This window comes from Varroa jacobsoni, unplaced genomic scaffold, assembly GCF_002532875.2.
Source record: "Varroa jacobsoni isolate VJ856 unplaced genomic scaffold, vjacob_1.0 scaffold_772, whole genome shotgun sequence".
Classification (NCBI taxonomy): Eukaryota; Metazoa; Arthropoda; class Arachnida; order Mesostigmata; family Varroidae; genus Varroa; species Varroa jacobsoni.
The window spans coordinates 371476-389118 of NW_019213674.1; the positions used below are offsets into that span (position 1 = coordinate 371476).

Below are 17643 nucleotides of genomic sequence, written 5' to 3' on the forward strand. Positions count from 1 at the left end.
AGTAGCGGAGGTTCTCGAATCGCGGTCAAATTGAGCCTTTGGAATCGTTCATAAAGCGTGACTTGTATACTAGCTTAATGCTGGACATAAATCTTCAATACATACTTTGCTAAAAGTATTAGGTGATTTCTGATTATAGTTAGAATAATAACTTGTTCATTTTTTATGAACAATTTACCTGTCGTATAGTAAGTAGAATGTGCTACATTATCCTTGATGGAGCTAACGCTTCAGATTAGTTGCTTTTAGTTGACAAAGATAGGCAGATTCAACGCGAAATAATTAGTTCGTGCGCTTACTACTTCACTAAGGTATATTGAATCATTATTTTTTCGGTTCGACTCTTTGAGCCGCAACTAAAATCGGCTGTTTACAAAAACCGTCTCATGGGTTATCATTTACGCTATAGTACGTTGATATTTAGTGGTCGACCATTCGTTGAACACGTATTCATTCAAACAAACCTTGCTATCCGTAGTCCGGCATTCACTGCGGTCATACCACCACTTATTCTCAAGCCTCGCCAGGTCTCCATTTTCCTTCATCTGTAGTACAGCCAGATTCAGACGATCCCTGTAACATGAATAGTTAGACGCAACATCATTTGGAATGTAGTATCACAGAAAAATTCGTATCGCCCCCAAAATGATGTGCTTACCCTTCCGGCGTGTTTTCTAGACTGGGGTGGGCAACTGGTAAAGCGCAGCCGGTGGTGATGTAAGGAAGCTTGACACGTTAGATAATGCACACCCATATAGTGAAACATTACTTTCAAATCTCTATTGCTTCCCAAATGACGTAGGCACCTTAATGACCTCCAAGTCGACCTTGAAATACTTAGTTCACTTGAATGATTAGTGGTGTTTATTACGAATGGTCGAAATTATGCTTAGAAAAATTAATAATAAAATAATAAATCATTTTTTATATGTTTTATGAATGCACGAATAAAACCAACAGTATACGTTTGGTTTAGCGTTTGTTCAAGTATATCTCTGAGGAAAATTGTCTACTTTTATTTACACCAATTCGTTGCAGCCAATATATTAAAATTGTTTTGTAAGTAATGAATAAGTTGCTTCACTTTCCGTACGCAACAGAAGTACCTAAAGGTTTCAGCATGAAGCCATCGCATTCCTCAAAGACCGACATTGTACAATATCTACCAGTCGTTAACCCGAAGCTACCTGTCGTAATTTATAAATTTAGAAAAAGTTTATTTTGTAAGCTGGTTCCGCACTCAGACAGGCATAAATCATTTGTCTACATTTGAAATCACTTTGCGGCTAACCTTGTGATTTACTTTTCTCGTTGTTATGAACTACTCTCGTTTAGAACCGATTGGCCCGTCAACAAAATCAGTTGACAACGTTACCCCAATAGAGACATCAAACAAAGTTTGCTGATGCCTAATTCCAATATACATTTTCGTACGGAAAAATTTCCACGTACACAAATGAAAGTGACGAAGACACACTGTTACCACCTACTTGTCTTTGTCCTTATGCTAATTGTTAGCAGAAATTTAGCAGGTGAATCAATCTCAAACTCTATAAATAAAAGCTATAAGCCACCATGTGACTAGAGGTCTTTCACAATTTTCCACTGTTGAAATAACGTCATGATGCTGACGCTAACCTGAGCGTGGATCCGAGTGGGGTGGCAACTCCGTATCCTTTTGCGTCGAGATTTCGGCCTACTTTCATGGTATCGCAAGGTTGGCGTTCATTGATGTAGTCGTTCTTTGTGGACTCCATAAGAAAGGCGTATTTGCCCTTTGATTGGCGGACTCGATTGATCCCCTCTTCGTAAGTTTGTGTGAAGACGTGCTTCCGGGCAGACATGAATTCCCACATGCGGGCGAATACGTTGATCTTTGATTTCTACAAAATAGAAACACATGCGAGCACACATAGGTAATAAATGAAAATATTTTCTGTGCCTAATTTCTATTTGTGAACAAATTCTTACAGGGACCAAATGGAACCCCATCGGGATCAATTATATCCGAAGATATGGCGTATGTATTTGTCGCCTGCGGCAGGTACACATGGATGAAACAAATCTATGCCTTTCAGTCTTGAACAGTGAATGATAAAGTGGGAGCAAATCGTCTTACAGTTTATCATAATTATTGTTGAGACAAAACTATGAGATGGAACATAGGGACTGACACGATATTCTGACATTGATTTTCTCAAATAGCTGAAAGTGGACCACAGACTTTCCGATTTGGTCGGATCCCTAAACTCTCATTATCTCTTTTCCTTTTTTTTTTTTAACTCATGCTAGCCACCAGCACTGCTAGATAGACGAGCAGCTGTAGTAGAGCCATATCCTCGTTTTTATAAATTTTCATTTCAGTTTTCTCTAGCCACTTTACCTCTGCTGTTCACCGGCCCTTTATAAATCGGACTTCCGTTCAAATGCTTAACTGGGAACCGAGCGTTCAGGTCGCACATTTAAAGAGAATGTGTGTAACGGCAAGCCAGTGGTGCTAACGTAGAGAGAACGCAGGAGCCGGACACAGAGGGTGGAAGGGAGTTGGAAACCAGACAGAAGGCGTGGGAAGCAAATGGCTGCAATGAGAGCACAGGCGGAGAGACGTCGAAACTAGTCGTATTAAGCCTCAACTAACGTGAACAGGTAATGGATCTGCTGTGCTTTGCGGAGGAGCAGTATTGCTACCGCCATCGTTGGCCGCTAGTGCCACCGCCGCCGCATCGTCGTGCTCATACAGGAACGGGTCGCTCTCTCAGGGCATCAGTAACAGTGGTACTAGTAGGAGCAGCAGAAAGCGTAGAAGCAAAGTAGAGATACTGAGATATGGAAGTAACTGCGTACAAGATAGGGCGACCAGCTGACCCACACATCTCACCAGCTTCATCTATCAATTTACCTTGGTCTGGGTACCCAGACCCCACACTGCCTTGCCCGAATCAATCCCACTTTTTTTTGCCATACAACCCGCCCTCTTTTTATGAGTCCCTTACCACAGACGCTGGTATGCGGATACACATATGTTCTCATAGACTAGCTCAGTCTCTATTAGTGTCAGCCTGTCGGTACCCCCATTGTTTCCCCCTGGTCGTTGATCCCTGTGTTGAACCCCTGTGAGTGGACTTGGTGATCGGTTCTTTTCATCATTGTCGCCAGGTCGACTCGCTAGACTTCGTGGGGCCACAAGCTGCTAGTAGATCCATAAATGACAATCCCAGTGACTCAGCAGCCAAAGACATCGTATAGGCGCATCGTATAAACATATACATCCGCAAAAGCAAACGTCCAAAACGTCCACGCAAAGACAAACCGACTCTAAAACAGGGAGCGACCACACGGTGAAGAGGCGGCGGAGTCAACGGCGATAATAATAACAACAACAGCAACAGTAGATAGTAATGATGGAGAGAACATAAACGAAAGACGAAACAGGTCGAAGAGACCAGGACAACTTCACCGCTGCTGTCATTGAGTCTACTGCTGTCTGTATCAACGACCTAGCAATAAAAAAGGCAGATCAGAAAAACAAAAAGGACAAAGAAGACGGCGATGGCAAACAACAACAGGAGGAGGAGGAGGAGGCTGTAGATATACATGTAAAGAAAGGGCGGGGGGGGAGGGGTAGGTAGGGAAGGATGGAAGGAATCGGCGGGGTAATCCCAATTCGACAGTGGCTCCGGGGTTGAGAACAGATTCCAAAGCAGTGAGAGGAGATGGCGGGCGCGATAAGTTGGAAGCGGAACAACGACAGGAATGACAGCATGGCTGCTGCCATTGCAGGGATGAAGATAGAAGTGATTCACGATAACCGGAGAGGGGGTACATGGAAAGGCCAGAATACTACGCAGCAAAGGGTAGAACAGGAAAGCAAACAGGAATCGCAATGGCATCGAGGGAAAATGGAAGATAGAGGAGGGAGATTGAAACCAGCTAGTGAAGAAAAGACAGTAAACAACGAAGTAGGCTACTACTGTTTCATTTTGTCCGCCCGTTGCTCTGCTGCCGCCCGATGGAGGAACTCGTTCGGGCAGGCGAGTGGCCAAACGTCGTGTTCCAGTGATTCTCGAAACAGATTTGGATAGTTTTGCCGTTCACTGCTTACGCCGCCTTGCTCATCTCTCCGCCAAGGTAAACATTGTGCCCGTTTCTTCAACGATTTCTTTCTTTTGAGGTTACTGTTGCTGTCTTAATTCACTCTCTTCTGAGCTTTCCACGGTGACGAAAAGCGAGCAACGACCGCGCGGAGCTGTCCGGCCAAACGGCACAGGTGGCCCGTAAAAAAGACGAAATGAAAGGGATTGCTATAAAGGTAAAGACGCGATACTGAAGCCACTGGAATTTAAGAGAGAGCGCCAAACCAAATAGAGAGCCGAGCGGCTCTCGGATACCGAGAAGCGCTACGCTGGTGCCAGTATTGAGGTGTACTTAAGGAAGGAAGCACTTGATAACAAACTGACCATCACTAACATCATCTATAAAATGTACTGCTAAAATGCTGCAAACTGCTAGATTAGTTTTATAGAGGTACATTTAAAAGGGAAAATTATGGTCTATAGGATTGGTAATTTTTGTGTTAGAAGTCTTAATCTACAATAGTTTGGCTTACTTTTTACATTAGCTATAAACGTATAGTAAACTAGGTCCATTAGCCCAACGCTAAACGATTTTGGTGAACCGTGAAAGTTTCGGAAAAAATCAGCTGAGAAATATAAAATGCCATCTAACCTGTTTGGCTCTCTAACCACTAAAAGATAAAAAAAAAAAGTCATTCGCGATTCATTAGAATATCCTCTCTTGTGAAGTGTTAAGCTTATTCCGTTAGACTTTTCTCTATCGGGATCCTTTGCGGGTAGCCTACCCGAACGAATAAATGGCCATCAGAACTAATGAACACGTTCTTTTTATTCATATTTAAAAAAAACAATAAATCGAGAATTAAAATTGCAAATAAATACTTTTCTTGTTCCGTCAAACTCTTACAACAAATACTACCCATTATATTGGTCAATTCCGGGGATAAATTTATGCATTTCTCAGGCCAGCAGGTCTTATCAAAAATAAGTAACTTTAACTGTCTGTACAGACTACCTTAACCACTTCTTCGAGCTGACACAGCTCGAATAACAAGGGCCCACTGGTAATATACTCTGTGCACCCTGCTCACCCTGAAGAAATCCTGAGTGGAAGATGATTCGAGGGTTCCATACTCGACCTCCGTCTGCTTAGCGAGGTCGTCTGCCGAATTGATGGGCGTGACCATACGTTCCACTGTGAGGAATGCGGCCAGATTGGCAGTGTATGATGAGATGATGATCAACGTGAAGAACCACCACACCCCTCCCACGATTCGGCCCGCCACCGATCTGGAACAACCCCCAAATATGTACATTTCCAAGGCAAAGGCACATAACAGGCACACATATAACAGCATTCGTGATCATACAGGCATAAGGATAATAACAACGGGGACTAAAACCGAGTTTACTTGCGAGTTAGGTGCAATTATTCTGTTAGCGGCTCTTTACCTGTGCTCTGCCTACGCAGTTGCGTAAACACTGAACAGCGGACGTTTATGTTAACAGTATGCTATCGATAGGATCGCAACATACAGAACTGTACGCCGGGCTGACGCTGGGGGAACGTTTAGTCGTGTTTCAATTGTATGTGACAAAATCATTCAATAGTGGTGTTATTGGGTTGGAGTCATTTTTAATAACATTATTTTTCTCCTTGTTTTAACGGAAGACTAGTCTGATTTGCTTGTATTGTGTGCGGTTTATGCGTTGATGATAGAAACAAGTAAAAGACGATAGGTTAGAGAATTTTTAGGTTATTGTTCAGTGGCAATGACTAATATTACGACGTAACTGGACATTTGACGCTATCGCGCAGTTATGTTGAACTACAACAGGTGGGTGCCGAAGGTATTATTGTACCAGTGTGGGTAGACAAAAAGGTATTAGCAATAGGGAAAGTTGGTGAGCATCCACAGATTAGGTCTCGGGGCAAACAGCTTTGGTAACAATTTAGTAACCCTCAAGTAACGGGTGTGTGAGTCCCGCCAGAGAAACAGTGTGGGGCGATTTCCACAGCATTGAATGGTACAATAGATTTTAGACATTTCATAAAATGATCAACTTTCACAGAGTCGCGTTGTTTTTGTAAACAACGACAGCGAGAACAGCCGACATCGAGCAATGTCAGTAAAATAGAAAGGGAAACAAAGTTTAATGGTGTGCCACCCCTGCGACACAAAAGAAACCAAAAGACTGCAGAAAACAATGACCCAGAAATAAATCGAACCCAGATACAACTGTGAATCGACTATGTACGGCTAGAAAATACGAGAACGAAATGAATAAATCAAAGGACCTTTTTTTTTTTACTACTTGAGGGAGCAGGGGACAAAAGCAAGCTTAGAATGGAATCTGTCTATAACTAAAGTCTATGACTAAAAGATTGGCTCTGCAGTTGTAAGTTTAAATAAGCTTACTGCTAATAGAGCTGTTATTTCGAATTCTTAACGTGCTTGGTTTTGTTGATTATAATCTTATGTCTAATTTTACTGTAGGCCTAATTTCGCCCCATCTCCTCTACAATCACAACTCGTCTAGCACGCAGCAGCGATCATATATTATGTCATAATGAATCTGATATTAGAACCAGCGACGAGAACAACGAACGTCTTCAAAAGAGATTGATATTTGACAAAAATTAAGCCTGTTTTTGTTGCCGATTAAACCAGAACATACTAGTTAGCAGCAGCTTGGAGTTGGACGATCTTATTTCGATGATAAATTGGATTGGACTGGAATGATCGTAAACAAATCTGAAGAATGCCGAATTGGTCTTCAAAGATGCACAAACACACAGAAAAAACATTGACACGAAATTAACAACTAACGAATGTATCAACATTTGGCAAATACAAACCCGACGGATATATTCCAATGTTTGTTAAGGTTATTCTCTTGCATCTTGCAACCGTAAACTCTAGAAATTGGGTGATTTAATGTGTGCTTTCACAAGGCGCAAGGGTAGCTTAGAGCTAGAGTTTATAGCAGCTGGCTTTCTGAGTAGTTCCGACTGGCCCATGAGAGCGATGAATGCACTATTAAAATTGAAAATTAAAAAAATGGGTCAGTTGAAACAGGACGATAACGCCTAGCGAAAATCTCCCCACACTGGTTCAGAAGGTCTATTCGACATAAAGAAATAAAAACTACCAGATAGATTGTAACGTCATAACGTAGTTTGATTTCGTCTTGTTAGACCGCTTGAAAAAGATGAGAGTATTAGCTGCAAAGTAAGTGGGCACGAATAGAGTGAGAAATAATAGAGGCAGTTCTAAGAGAGATTATATAGTTACCACCATGCAGCCATATCGAAAAATGTCGCCAGTAATTTTGCTGTATCAAATACGTTTTAACAGAAAGACGCCTGGCGAAATTGCTAGCAACAAGTAGATTTAGCGGACGCCAATCGTGCAGCCAAGCGATAAGGTCCAGCAGTGTAGGCAGCGATAACAGGTATTTAATTTTTAATCGAAGTGACAAAGCCGGACTTCGCCATTCATTTAGCCCGCGCAACTCCGTCTACGATTCTAATAAATCGCGTTACCCTTCCTTCCACGCGTACACAGGTCAAATTTCGCAAAGAAAGCTAGGCGGCAGTAAAAGGCGATGGCCTAAAAGATCATCATTCGAGTGAAGGGCGTTAGGCACACTAGTAGATAACAGTAAAGGATAGTAAACGCGTGGCATTTTCTATCGAAGTTCAAAACACCGATCGGCGCTGGCTATTAAATTCCAGCTGAAACGCTGACGTGTGCGTAATGCTACCTGTTGTATTAATGGCATTTCCATGTTTTCTGTTACTTCGGCTGCAACCGTCACACGATCTGAGCTCCATTGTCATGTTGTATTTTAAGATAAGAACGATCGAGAGACCGAAGAGGTAAAATGGGGTTGTTTATTACTGTGGACAGCCCTCTTGTGGGGTCCGTGGTGGGCCGTTGATTTGGGGCTGACTGAAATAGAAAACCCTTTTGTGTCTAATTTCGTACTAGCTGGGACGACGCGATGGATTAAACGCCCGCAACGAGAAAATAGTGACATTGCCCACTAAATGGTATTTCAATGCCACTCTTTTACCATTTATAAGGTTCATTGACTTGCAAATTGAAAAAAGAATATTTTTCTTTGCATGCTTAAACATATCATGTCTTTAATGTGGGAGACTTAAAACTGAGAGGCTATGAGTCAGATCACTCCACGACCGAAACCACAAAAAATAAGGAAAAATGTAAGTGAACCGACATTTCAATGGGGTCAAAGTTAGTGTTCCTCTCGCTCCTTTTGTTGTCATCCATAACATATTTGCGGCAAAAATAAGAAACTGAGAAGGGCACGATCGCCAGAAATTGTGTAATACGGTGAACAATAACGGTAACAGGATCGTACTTAATAATTTTGTAATGAAGACAGACTTTAAGAGGTAAGTTTTGTGTTTGGACTTTTTTGCCTTTATGGACCGCTATCGTGCTCTTTAGTTTTTTTCCTCTCCCCTGTCTTTTTTTTCTTTATCCTAACGGACGTAATAGCTTTCGGGGAATTACCTCGGGCAGATATCACAGCCCTGTTGCATGAAGGCCCCTAAAGAGAACCAAAGACTGTTGTACAGCGAGAAATCGTTAGACACCGATGGTCCGACAAATGTCTCTTCATAACGCCACTCATGCGGCGAGAAACGCGACACGAGAAACAGGACGACCGATACGCCGACATAGGCAAAAATGATGCACATCCAAATCTCTTGCGAGAGCGGGTTCATGAACGAGAACACGCCCGGCTTCTTTTTCATCGGTTTCTTAATCATGATGCTGATGCCTAGGGACATGAATGGCTTCGTGAAGTCAATCACTCGCTCACGTGCAGATGTGATCGTCAGCGGAGCTATTGCTAGATGAGCCTCCTGCAAAAAACAGTCCGAACGAACAAACGAAAACCTGTTGAGCAGCAATTGCTCTACGGGGCACGCAGTGCCGTTGTGGCACTGAGAGAAAAAGTCACCTAAACGCGGATAGGCTGTGTCATACTTACGACAACGAAAAGCAGTTAAAGCTAACAAGCGACCGCGGAACTACACTATCGCACAGCCCAGTTATTTGTATCGCCGGCCTGATTATCGATGTTTACCGTACCTGCAGGCAAAAGAACTGCTGGCGATGACAGCACAGCTCACAGCGTTTGGTTACCTTTCTAATTAGCTCCCCGACCATGCCGTTCCAGCCGGAAGGTGCATTCTTGTCCTGGCCACCATACTTGCTGTCGTTGACCAGCTTGAGAATATAGCCAATCCGCATGTGTTCTGTAACGAGATCCGCCAAATCTTTGCAGTACCCTTCGTACCGCTCGTTGCCGACTAACTCCTTCCCGTTTTCTGATCGCTTCTCCATCAAATATGGCTCTTCCTGAAATTGTATTAATCATAGGTTCATAAATAGAGGCATATCATGCCACACGCGTATCCCGCTGATCCACATTGTATACTCCCTCTCTAAAACAAACGCGAAGGATGTCTACGACGGGACATGATTGACCTCTCAACAGAGGTGTGGCGTTTCAAAATATCCTACTAGTGCAAATTTTGGTACAGTTCTAATGTAGCAATAATAAAAAAGATTTTTTGGTTTACTGTTTATTTCAATGAGGGTTTCCGATAGAAACAGTTAAAAGATAAGGGGTGCACCGGGAGATTCAAGACTCGTAGTTCTCTTCGTTATAATAACACTTACCAGGATGCTAGTGACAATGTACGTCTTGTTCTCGAATTCGTTATCCAATCGGACGCGCTTGTACTTTGGCGGGAACAGTTTTAGGCCCTGATGGTCGCTCCATTCAGCCACCTTGACCATTTCACTATTAGTAGTCATCTCAACGACGTCGATCGAAAAATTTTGACGGTAACCTCGATCGTCAAATGAGATGTTTCCCGTTAAACCTACAATATTCGTCTGAAATTTTTCAAAGGGCATCAAAACTTAGGACAGTTTAAGGCGTCCATTTTCAGCATCGTCTTGAATATAAATTGTCGATTGTATAAATTTTTGCCTCGTACATGCGTTCTAACTGATCCGTTAAATAACTCTACTGGAAATTTAGCTTTCATCACGAGTGGATAAATTTGTAGCAAACGAAATATGAATAATCTGCTGGGTCTCTTCTCGTTTGTTTTCATTTCGACTCTGAATTGATGAGTGTCAAAAACAGAGATGAGAGACACAGTTTCACGGTGGCAGCTTACAGTTGGCCTGCTCTCGAGTCGCACTTAAAGGGGCTTGAACAGCCATGAGCCCTTTGTTTAACGAAGTACTCGACTGCAGGGCTCGAACTTGAGGTTAACCTAGTAGGAAGATTCCCACCCCCATATCGACGGAAGCCCGTAGGTTTTCTTAGCGAAGTTAACTTGCTTGTGCGTTTCGAGTTGTCGATATCTTTCGTTCCCACCCCGTCCGTCGTCTGATGTTCGCGATTTCACAGAAGAGAGGAGCTTGTTCGCTTGCTAAGGTTTGCCAGCCGTATCTGCTTCCTTAATTTTCGTCGCTTAAACAACAAGTTTCCAGTTACGACGGTGATGGATGCTGACAGGGCAGACGGCAGTAGCAGTCGCTGTGGTAGCTGTAGAAATAGGCCCTTCAAGGAGCGCACCGTCAAAAGCCTTAAGCTTAAGAGCTTTGCGGGTGGCTAGGCTAAGGACGGGAAGCAAGCAGTGGAGGACCAGCTAGACAATCGGCAGAGACAGAAGCAAGCTTATACACCTGAGCTACACAAGACCGAAGGGCTTGGCGAGACAGCTGCAATGTCAGACGCCGTGATAGGTTATTTTGCGCGATAAAATGGTGCGGACAGACCTGAAGATACCAGGGAGAAGTTAGGAGCTAACGGTCACGAAAAAACTAAAGTAGTTTCAATCATTTTGTACTGCTGGTATTGTCACTTGCTAGTTCGTCGACAATATCTTATTAGCAACGACCACCATCAATTACTCGGACTATCATCGGGACACCATCGCGGATCTTTCCGATTCTGCTTGTATACCTGTGCTTCTTCTCCCCCCCCCCAGTATCATTGGCGCTAATGTAAGCGATGCTCTTGATTCTGTCTTGCGCATTGATCTCTTGTATGTGGTCAACACGTACAAGAAAAAAACAAAAGAATGCCTTAAGACGGCCTGTCAGCTGAGCTATGTTAGTTTGTCGTCGTGCTGTATAGTGTCGCTAGAGAGCCCTTCCCCAGGCCCTTTAAGAATGTGATCAAGCTCTGCGTTGTAGCGTGTCTGCTGTCCTCTACGGGATCAAGAAAATCAGACGTCTGTCTGTCTACTGCTTGCCTCTTTGTGCCTTTTAAGGAATAACCATTCCTGTTTTAGGAAACAGGCCGATTGCCAACCAATTTGCCATCGTCTTTGCGTGACCAAGTTATAACCACTGATTCCCGAATCCCGGCCATCGCCTGGACAGGATGACTGATACTTCCTTTTCACCCACAGTAAAGTATTTTGCTCTCACTTGCGATTTATCTACTTTAATACGCGTTTCCATTCGTCAGGCAGGGTTGGGAACTCCTATACCAACTACTGCCCTCAAAAGCAAAGTATTGTTCTCCGGAAAGTCTAAAAGGCCTAAGTTCTCTTAGCTTCGTTTTTTTCTACAGGAAACGTCGTGCGTACCTTATATTGCTTCGTGGGAGAAAAGAGTCTCTGAATCACAAAAATTCTCCTTTCTCTTCCTCTTGCTTTCAAAGCAATAAGACTCCGGCGCAGAACATAGTGGAGCAAAAACAACATACGACACTAGATCTTTTCAAAGCTATCCAGAACCACAGAGAGCTTCGCCGAAGACGTTTTCTTTCCTTATGCGCTCTATTTTCTCGCTCACCCTTTCTTGGCTTCACATACTCGCAGAGACGCGATCGTCGTCTAAGGCGATGTTCCCCGGCAACCAATAGGCCCTTCAGCCATTGGCTAGCCACATCTGGCAATAGAATACGGTAGCCTCCATCCCTCCTCCCTCCACACGTGTTCGAGCCGCTTTGGCAACCGGCGAAGCTGTACAGCTAACAAGGGTACTACAGAGCCCACTGCTACGACACCCTTGCTTCGAAAAGCGGCTCGCTTTTTTCGACACTGTGACCGTCTTTTTGGTTCCGTACCGTGGAGCTATGCTTTGCTATTGGAGCGCTGTTTCTCAAAGAATGTAAGGAGACTGGCTTACGGACTAGTGAGATGGAACAGTTCAGCGGTATTAGAAAAAGCTTTTTGGTAAAATTTTTGTTCGATAGTTGTCGTCGCCGTCACCGATGCCGCTCTTGGCTCCGCAACCCGTTCAACGGAGGTGCCCCAGGGTATATGGAGATGGTAGCGTCATCAGCATTGCAGCTCAGGCCGCGCTTCTGCACTGACTGCTATTCACTATCATTGTTGGCCTACTCTAAGTCGAAGAGTACGAAGCATGCTGCATCATATTCTACACAATATATTTATACGTTGCGATCGATTGTGGGCAACAGAGCACAGAGTGGTCATCAGAGGAAAAGCAACGACAAAAAAATCGCGGTAACAAACCATACACCTTTAGGAGTTTGTGTAAGCGTACATAAAGCGTAATTACTGACCATCAATATGGTGTTTAATAAGTGCGCAAAAAACCGTTTTGCAAGTGACAAAAAGAACTTGTTAGCAGAATATTCTCTGATTCTGAAGGTAAGTATTTGGCAAGGTCGTAGGACTCTAGTTTTAGCTGCCGTTTTTATACAGTGGTGTCCATAATTCAGCGTAAAAACTAATGATGCTTAGGGTAGGTGGAAAGTGACTAGCGGGGATCGACTAATCACTGAACTCTTGGCTCAGCAGTAACTTACCGATCGTAAATAGTCGACGATGACTTCTCCGTGTTCCCAGGGCACTGTGGGGTTACCCTGGCAGTCAACCCCTCGCTGCCCTCGATTGTAGATTTCTCCGCGTCTCGTGTTATTACGAAAGATGTCGGGTTTGTTCTTGAGCAATCTCGAGAACGCATCAAGAATTACGAGGGCAGTGTCGTGTAAGAGAGCCACATCAGCCTGAGCGTCAGCGAGAAAAAAAACTAAAAAATGGTTAACAGATGCCCATTGTATCAACATATAGAGATAAATAATAAGACTAAACTGTTATAGGAATGATTTGAACACCGGTTCTGATGTTGACAAGGATTCTACGACTAAGATTAACACGCATAAATAAAGTAAAAACCAGCATTTAAGCACGGTTATTTTGACAACTGCTCAGCTACGGTAGTCCCGAGGACGGAAAAACAAAGGCAATAGTCCGAGCAACGAAACAGAAGGGCTAACGTCCTCAATAACACAAAACTACTAAATGTAGAGTATAGAAAATTTAATATAAAGCAAGTTTTATCTTGACATAGTAACTTCTGATTTGACTAAAAAATATTTATATCTATATGCACAAGATACATTCAGTTTCAACCAAGAGGCCAGTCAAAGTTTTTAGATAAGAGTCATATAACACTAATAGATATGAATAAATAAAAATTATTATTACTAGTTATTATTAAATATAGCCTTAAACCTCAATGAGTGCTTTAGGCTTTATAAAAATTGAAGTTAGTTTCTTTCCTGTGAATTAATGTGTGTGATAGGATTATTAGGTCATATAGTTATAAAAAAAAATTACCATTAGGTTTTTCTTTTTCTTTCTTTCGAGACATTTTAAAACTTGAACATACTAACATAGTGCAGATGCGCAATACTCCCTGAACATATTGCGTCTTGAGTGTATCTGTCGCAGCCTTTTTTTCTATATCTTGTCTAGTAATTTAATCTATTTTTCCAAGGATATAATAGGAATTGTTTTACAAATAGAGCTTAACTCTTGGAAAACCTCAATAATACATCATTTGAAAAATGGTTTGCAACACGGTCCGGATCACATATACAGGAAAGTTTCTAGGGTATACTGAACGTGATGTCGGCCATATGATATATTCAGATACAATAACATTCGTTGTCATCACCTTAATGCCGCGCCAGTTGAGGATCACTGTGATTCCTTTCCATCGAGATACAGAGCAAATCAACTGTGGGCAAAATATAATTACACTCCCGAGGGTCATCTTCCTTCAATGAACTAGACGAGTCTCTATTTTACCCTAAAAGAAAGCTCTGCAAAACGACTAAATATCTAATATAATTTTTTGCTGCCGATTGTAAGTTGACATAATTTTAGCATAGGAAGAAGGTAAAACTTCTGTTACATGGCATCGAACTATCTACAATCAGAGTTTTTTGATTTCATATAATACTCAGTTCTGCGCCACATTTGCTAACTGTGCAAAAATATGCCCGCTCTCCGTGAAGTCGCGCTAGACGATGGCTAGCGCGACTTCGCGGAGAGATTCTTAAGAAAGATAATACACAATGGGATTGATTACAGTCTTTATAAAAACTAAACACTCAGTAGAGCCTAGGTCTCGAACCAGCAATTGCCAACATGCGGTATGGGCTTTTTCTTATGCTCCAATACAAAAGGGTATGGGAGACATTGGGATATGGTCCTAATCCCATAACAGCGACCTGGCCTGATCGAAGAAACTGAACCAGAGCTGTAGCCCAGTGTATACATATAGCATAGAGCATTTATTTGGGTTTTTTCAGCTGCAAAAAGAATATTTTTTTCGCAAAGTTCTGGAGTGAACAAAGTATGAGCAAAGCAGTTCGCATCATCATTAATGTCGAGAACAAGAAATTGGCGCTTACAGTGTAAATGTCTCAATTCCCCCGCCGCCGTCCCCGCCGCCGCCGCCCTATCATTGAATTGTTAGAACTTCCCTAATCTCTTACTGTAGTTGCAGCTTGTTAAGGTGGAGATTGATCTAGGTATTGAATCAGCGAAATGCAACGCAAAGCGCCAAAACAAAATAGACGTTTGTTCGTTATGATGCCGGCTACGGAATTGGATACATCACGAAAGGTGCGATTCATAATTCCAACGACAAAATCAACTTACAGACATGCACGCTTGTTTGATCTCTCAGAGCCCAGCTTAACCTCAGACAACCATTGACAATGGCAATGATCAGAACTGATCTGCTCATTTGATGCCCGGCCAACTTGAACTCTTTCGTATTTTACTTGAAAAATCCCGTTAAGCGATTCGAAAAGGTCGACCTCTATATGGAGCATGATACTCACATATGTATAACCATTCTTTATATTTAGAAAATTGCTTTTTTTTGCAAAAAACAGCTTTTCGTGTCAAGTCTTTGCCGTACTGCCGTAGTTTCCCACCACGATAAAAACTTGGCTAAGAAGACGATGCCAATACGTCCGTCACTAAATGAAAATTTCAATGTACATTCTGTTTAAGTAATTTCGACCAACAGCTTGCTTGGACAGTCCTCGATATGGTCTCAACGTCATGATATATATACATATGCTGGAAAAAAAGAGGACTTACTCTTAAATAATCGGTGCCAGCGCCTGGCCATTTAATCGGGTCAAGTTTCTGCCATTGGCGGATGAAGTCTCTGACCTCTTCACGATGAGGCTGTACCACGCGGAAGCCCGTCACATTGAGCACACCAAGTTCCAAGATACGATTGTTCAAATACTCATCCATAACCTGTACAACATAATCGCGATATCAATAATGCTTTAATTTACTAATATGTCCTTATTATCGACTATTCAATATAATTTCGTTAGAGTGCCAATATTTTTATGAGAGTCAGCTATGTATTTTATGTACCGCAAGATCAGCGGAATAAAGCAGATTGGTCAAATTGAATAGGAATGGGGCCTCACGGTGGAGAATAGCTCACCGTAAAAATTTCATCTCGGTAACTGAGAATAAAATAATTTTCAAAAGTTAAACTATTGTAACCTGCACTAGGACACTAATAATCGAAGGTCGGCTCTGATTGTTACGGGGCACAATATTGTCTCCAAGCAAACAGGTGGCATTTAATTTTACTTTCACAGAGGTATCAGCTGATCTGAGATTATCTCACTTGTTTGAAACGTGTTATTTTTTAGTAACAAACGCTGTCGCTGGGTGGAGAGACACTAAAAGGCATAAACCTTTGGCATAAAGGCCAAAGATACCTGCTTCATTTTAAAACCACATACTGCTATTTCGAATTTAAAGTAGCTCTTCTTTCTCTCTCTCTCTGTCTCTCTCTCTATATATATATATATATATATATATATATATTGACCAAATGAGCTCCTTACGTATAATTAGAAACGCTTGATATTTACGAATCATAATACAAACCGTAAACAAAGAGTATCGATACACAACTACTTCTAACTTACAGAAAACGTTGAGAACTTAATTCAAGAATGATACATATCATCGACAACATTTACGAGATATCCATTCGTAACTTTACCTCGGCTGCGTTCCGTGAACAGCGGCAAGAAACGCGTAATATAATTATTGCCTAATAATTATCCTAATGCAGAACGTAATATGTGGTTAGTTTACTGTGCAGGCTAGAGTGTATTTAGATATCTGTGTATACGTACTAAATAAACTACTTTCGGTACAAGGTATTGTGTTGTAGTTATGGTGAGTTCGTTGTTTCAATCTTGTTCTTGAGACAAAGTCTATGATTCGAACGGATAATAATGCCGAGTAATCTGGGAACTGGAGTATGTCTAGGTTCAAATATATTGCGAAATTGGCAAAAACGTATAGCCCCAATATATGTCATCACCGAACGACCCTTATGTCGTAATTGATATCTACTCTAATATCTAATATTTTTGAGAAATGGTCTAAAGTGGAAGAAGGTAATTAACGTTGTGGTATAAACACTTCGTAAACTTCGTCTGCCTTCATTACTTACCAAGCTGGTAAGGAGGAAATGGAAATTTCGGCGGCCCATATTTACGTCCCGGACGTGGCTAACGATAATGTCGCGCGCCATGTCAGCGCTACAGTCGAGTACGACGTACTTCCGAGTCTCCCGATGACTTTCACATATCAAAGATGTCATTCCCTGCGTGCAATTGCTATCTGGCTTTTCTAAATCACGAAGGAAGTCATTCGCCTCTTCTGGGTTCTCTATACGTTTTACTACCTTTATCTCGACATTGGTATCCATTGACATACGAAACAGCTGCTGAAGCTTCAATAGGCCTAAGAAAAAGTGGAAAACATTTCCAGTGTGTCAATAATAAATGCATGATGTAACTAGAAGTAAACGATGTAATCATTTAAGTAGGCGTTGCATAGAAGCTAGTAAAACCCATTCATTGCTCGGATGTTGACCAATCTGACACAGAACGAACGTAGATCGTCATTGCGGCCTGTGGCTTTTCACATTTTTCCTTTGAGAACGATTATCTCATCAGCCTTTTCCTGATGAACCTATGATTTACTTGTATTTCAACAAACAAACTAAGCTGAATTCAATTAATCTTGCTCAAGTTGAAAGTGATAGAAACGAAAAATTGCAGTTGATCATGCCATTTTTCCGGATGACCATGGGGCTATTCTGATTTGAAATTCTAACGATGCCCTTTAAGCCCTTATTTAGAACATGAATCGCTTTCGTCCCTGTAGTCATGATACGTT

At 42.1% G+C, this 17643-nt stretch overlaps 1 protein-coding gene across 1 annotated transcript in view; it reads right to left on the reverse strand.

Moving 5' to 3' along the window:
- The window catches only part of LOC111263501 (glutamate receptor 1), a 78728-nt gene that overhangs the window by 11251 nt on the left and 49834 nt on the right, over positions 1-17643 (reverse strand). Inside the window, exons 5-13 of the mRNA XM_022838624.2 lie at positions 16913-17205; positions 15517-15681; positions 12921-13121; positions 9797-10015; positions 9257-9472; positions 8618-8973; positions 5165-5363; positions 1639-1883; positions 465-573 (exon numbers count right to left, since the gene is read on the reverse strand). Coding sequence (XP_022694359.1) covers positions 465-573; positions 1639-1883; positions 5165-5363; positions 8618-8973; positions 9257-9472; positions 9797-10015; positions 12921-13121; positions 15517-15681; positions 16913-17205 — 2003 coding nt within the window. The remainder of the gene's footprint in view (positions 1-464; positions 574-1638; positions 1884-5164; positions 5364-8617; positions 8974-9256; positions 9473-9796; positions 10016-12920; positions 13122-15516; positions 15682-16912; positions 17206-17643) is intronic.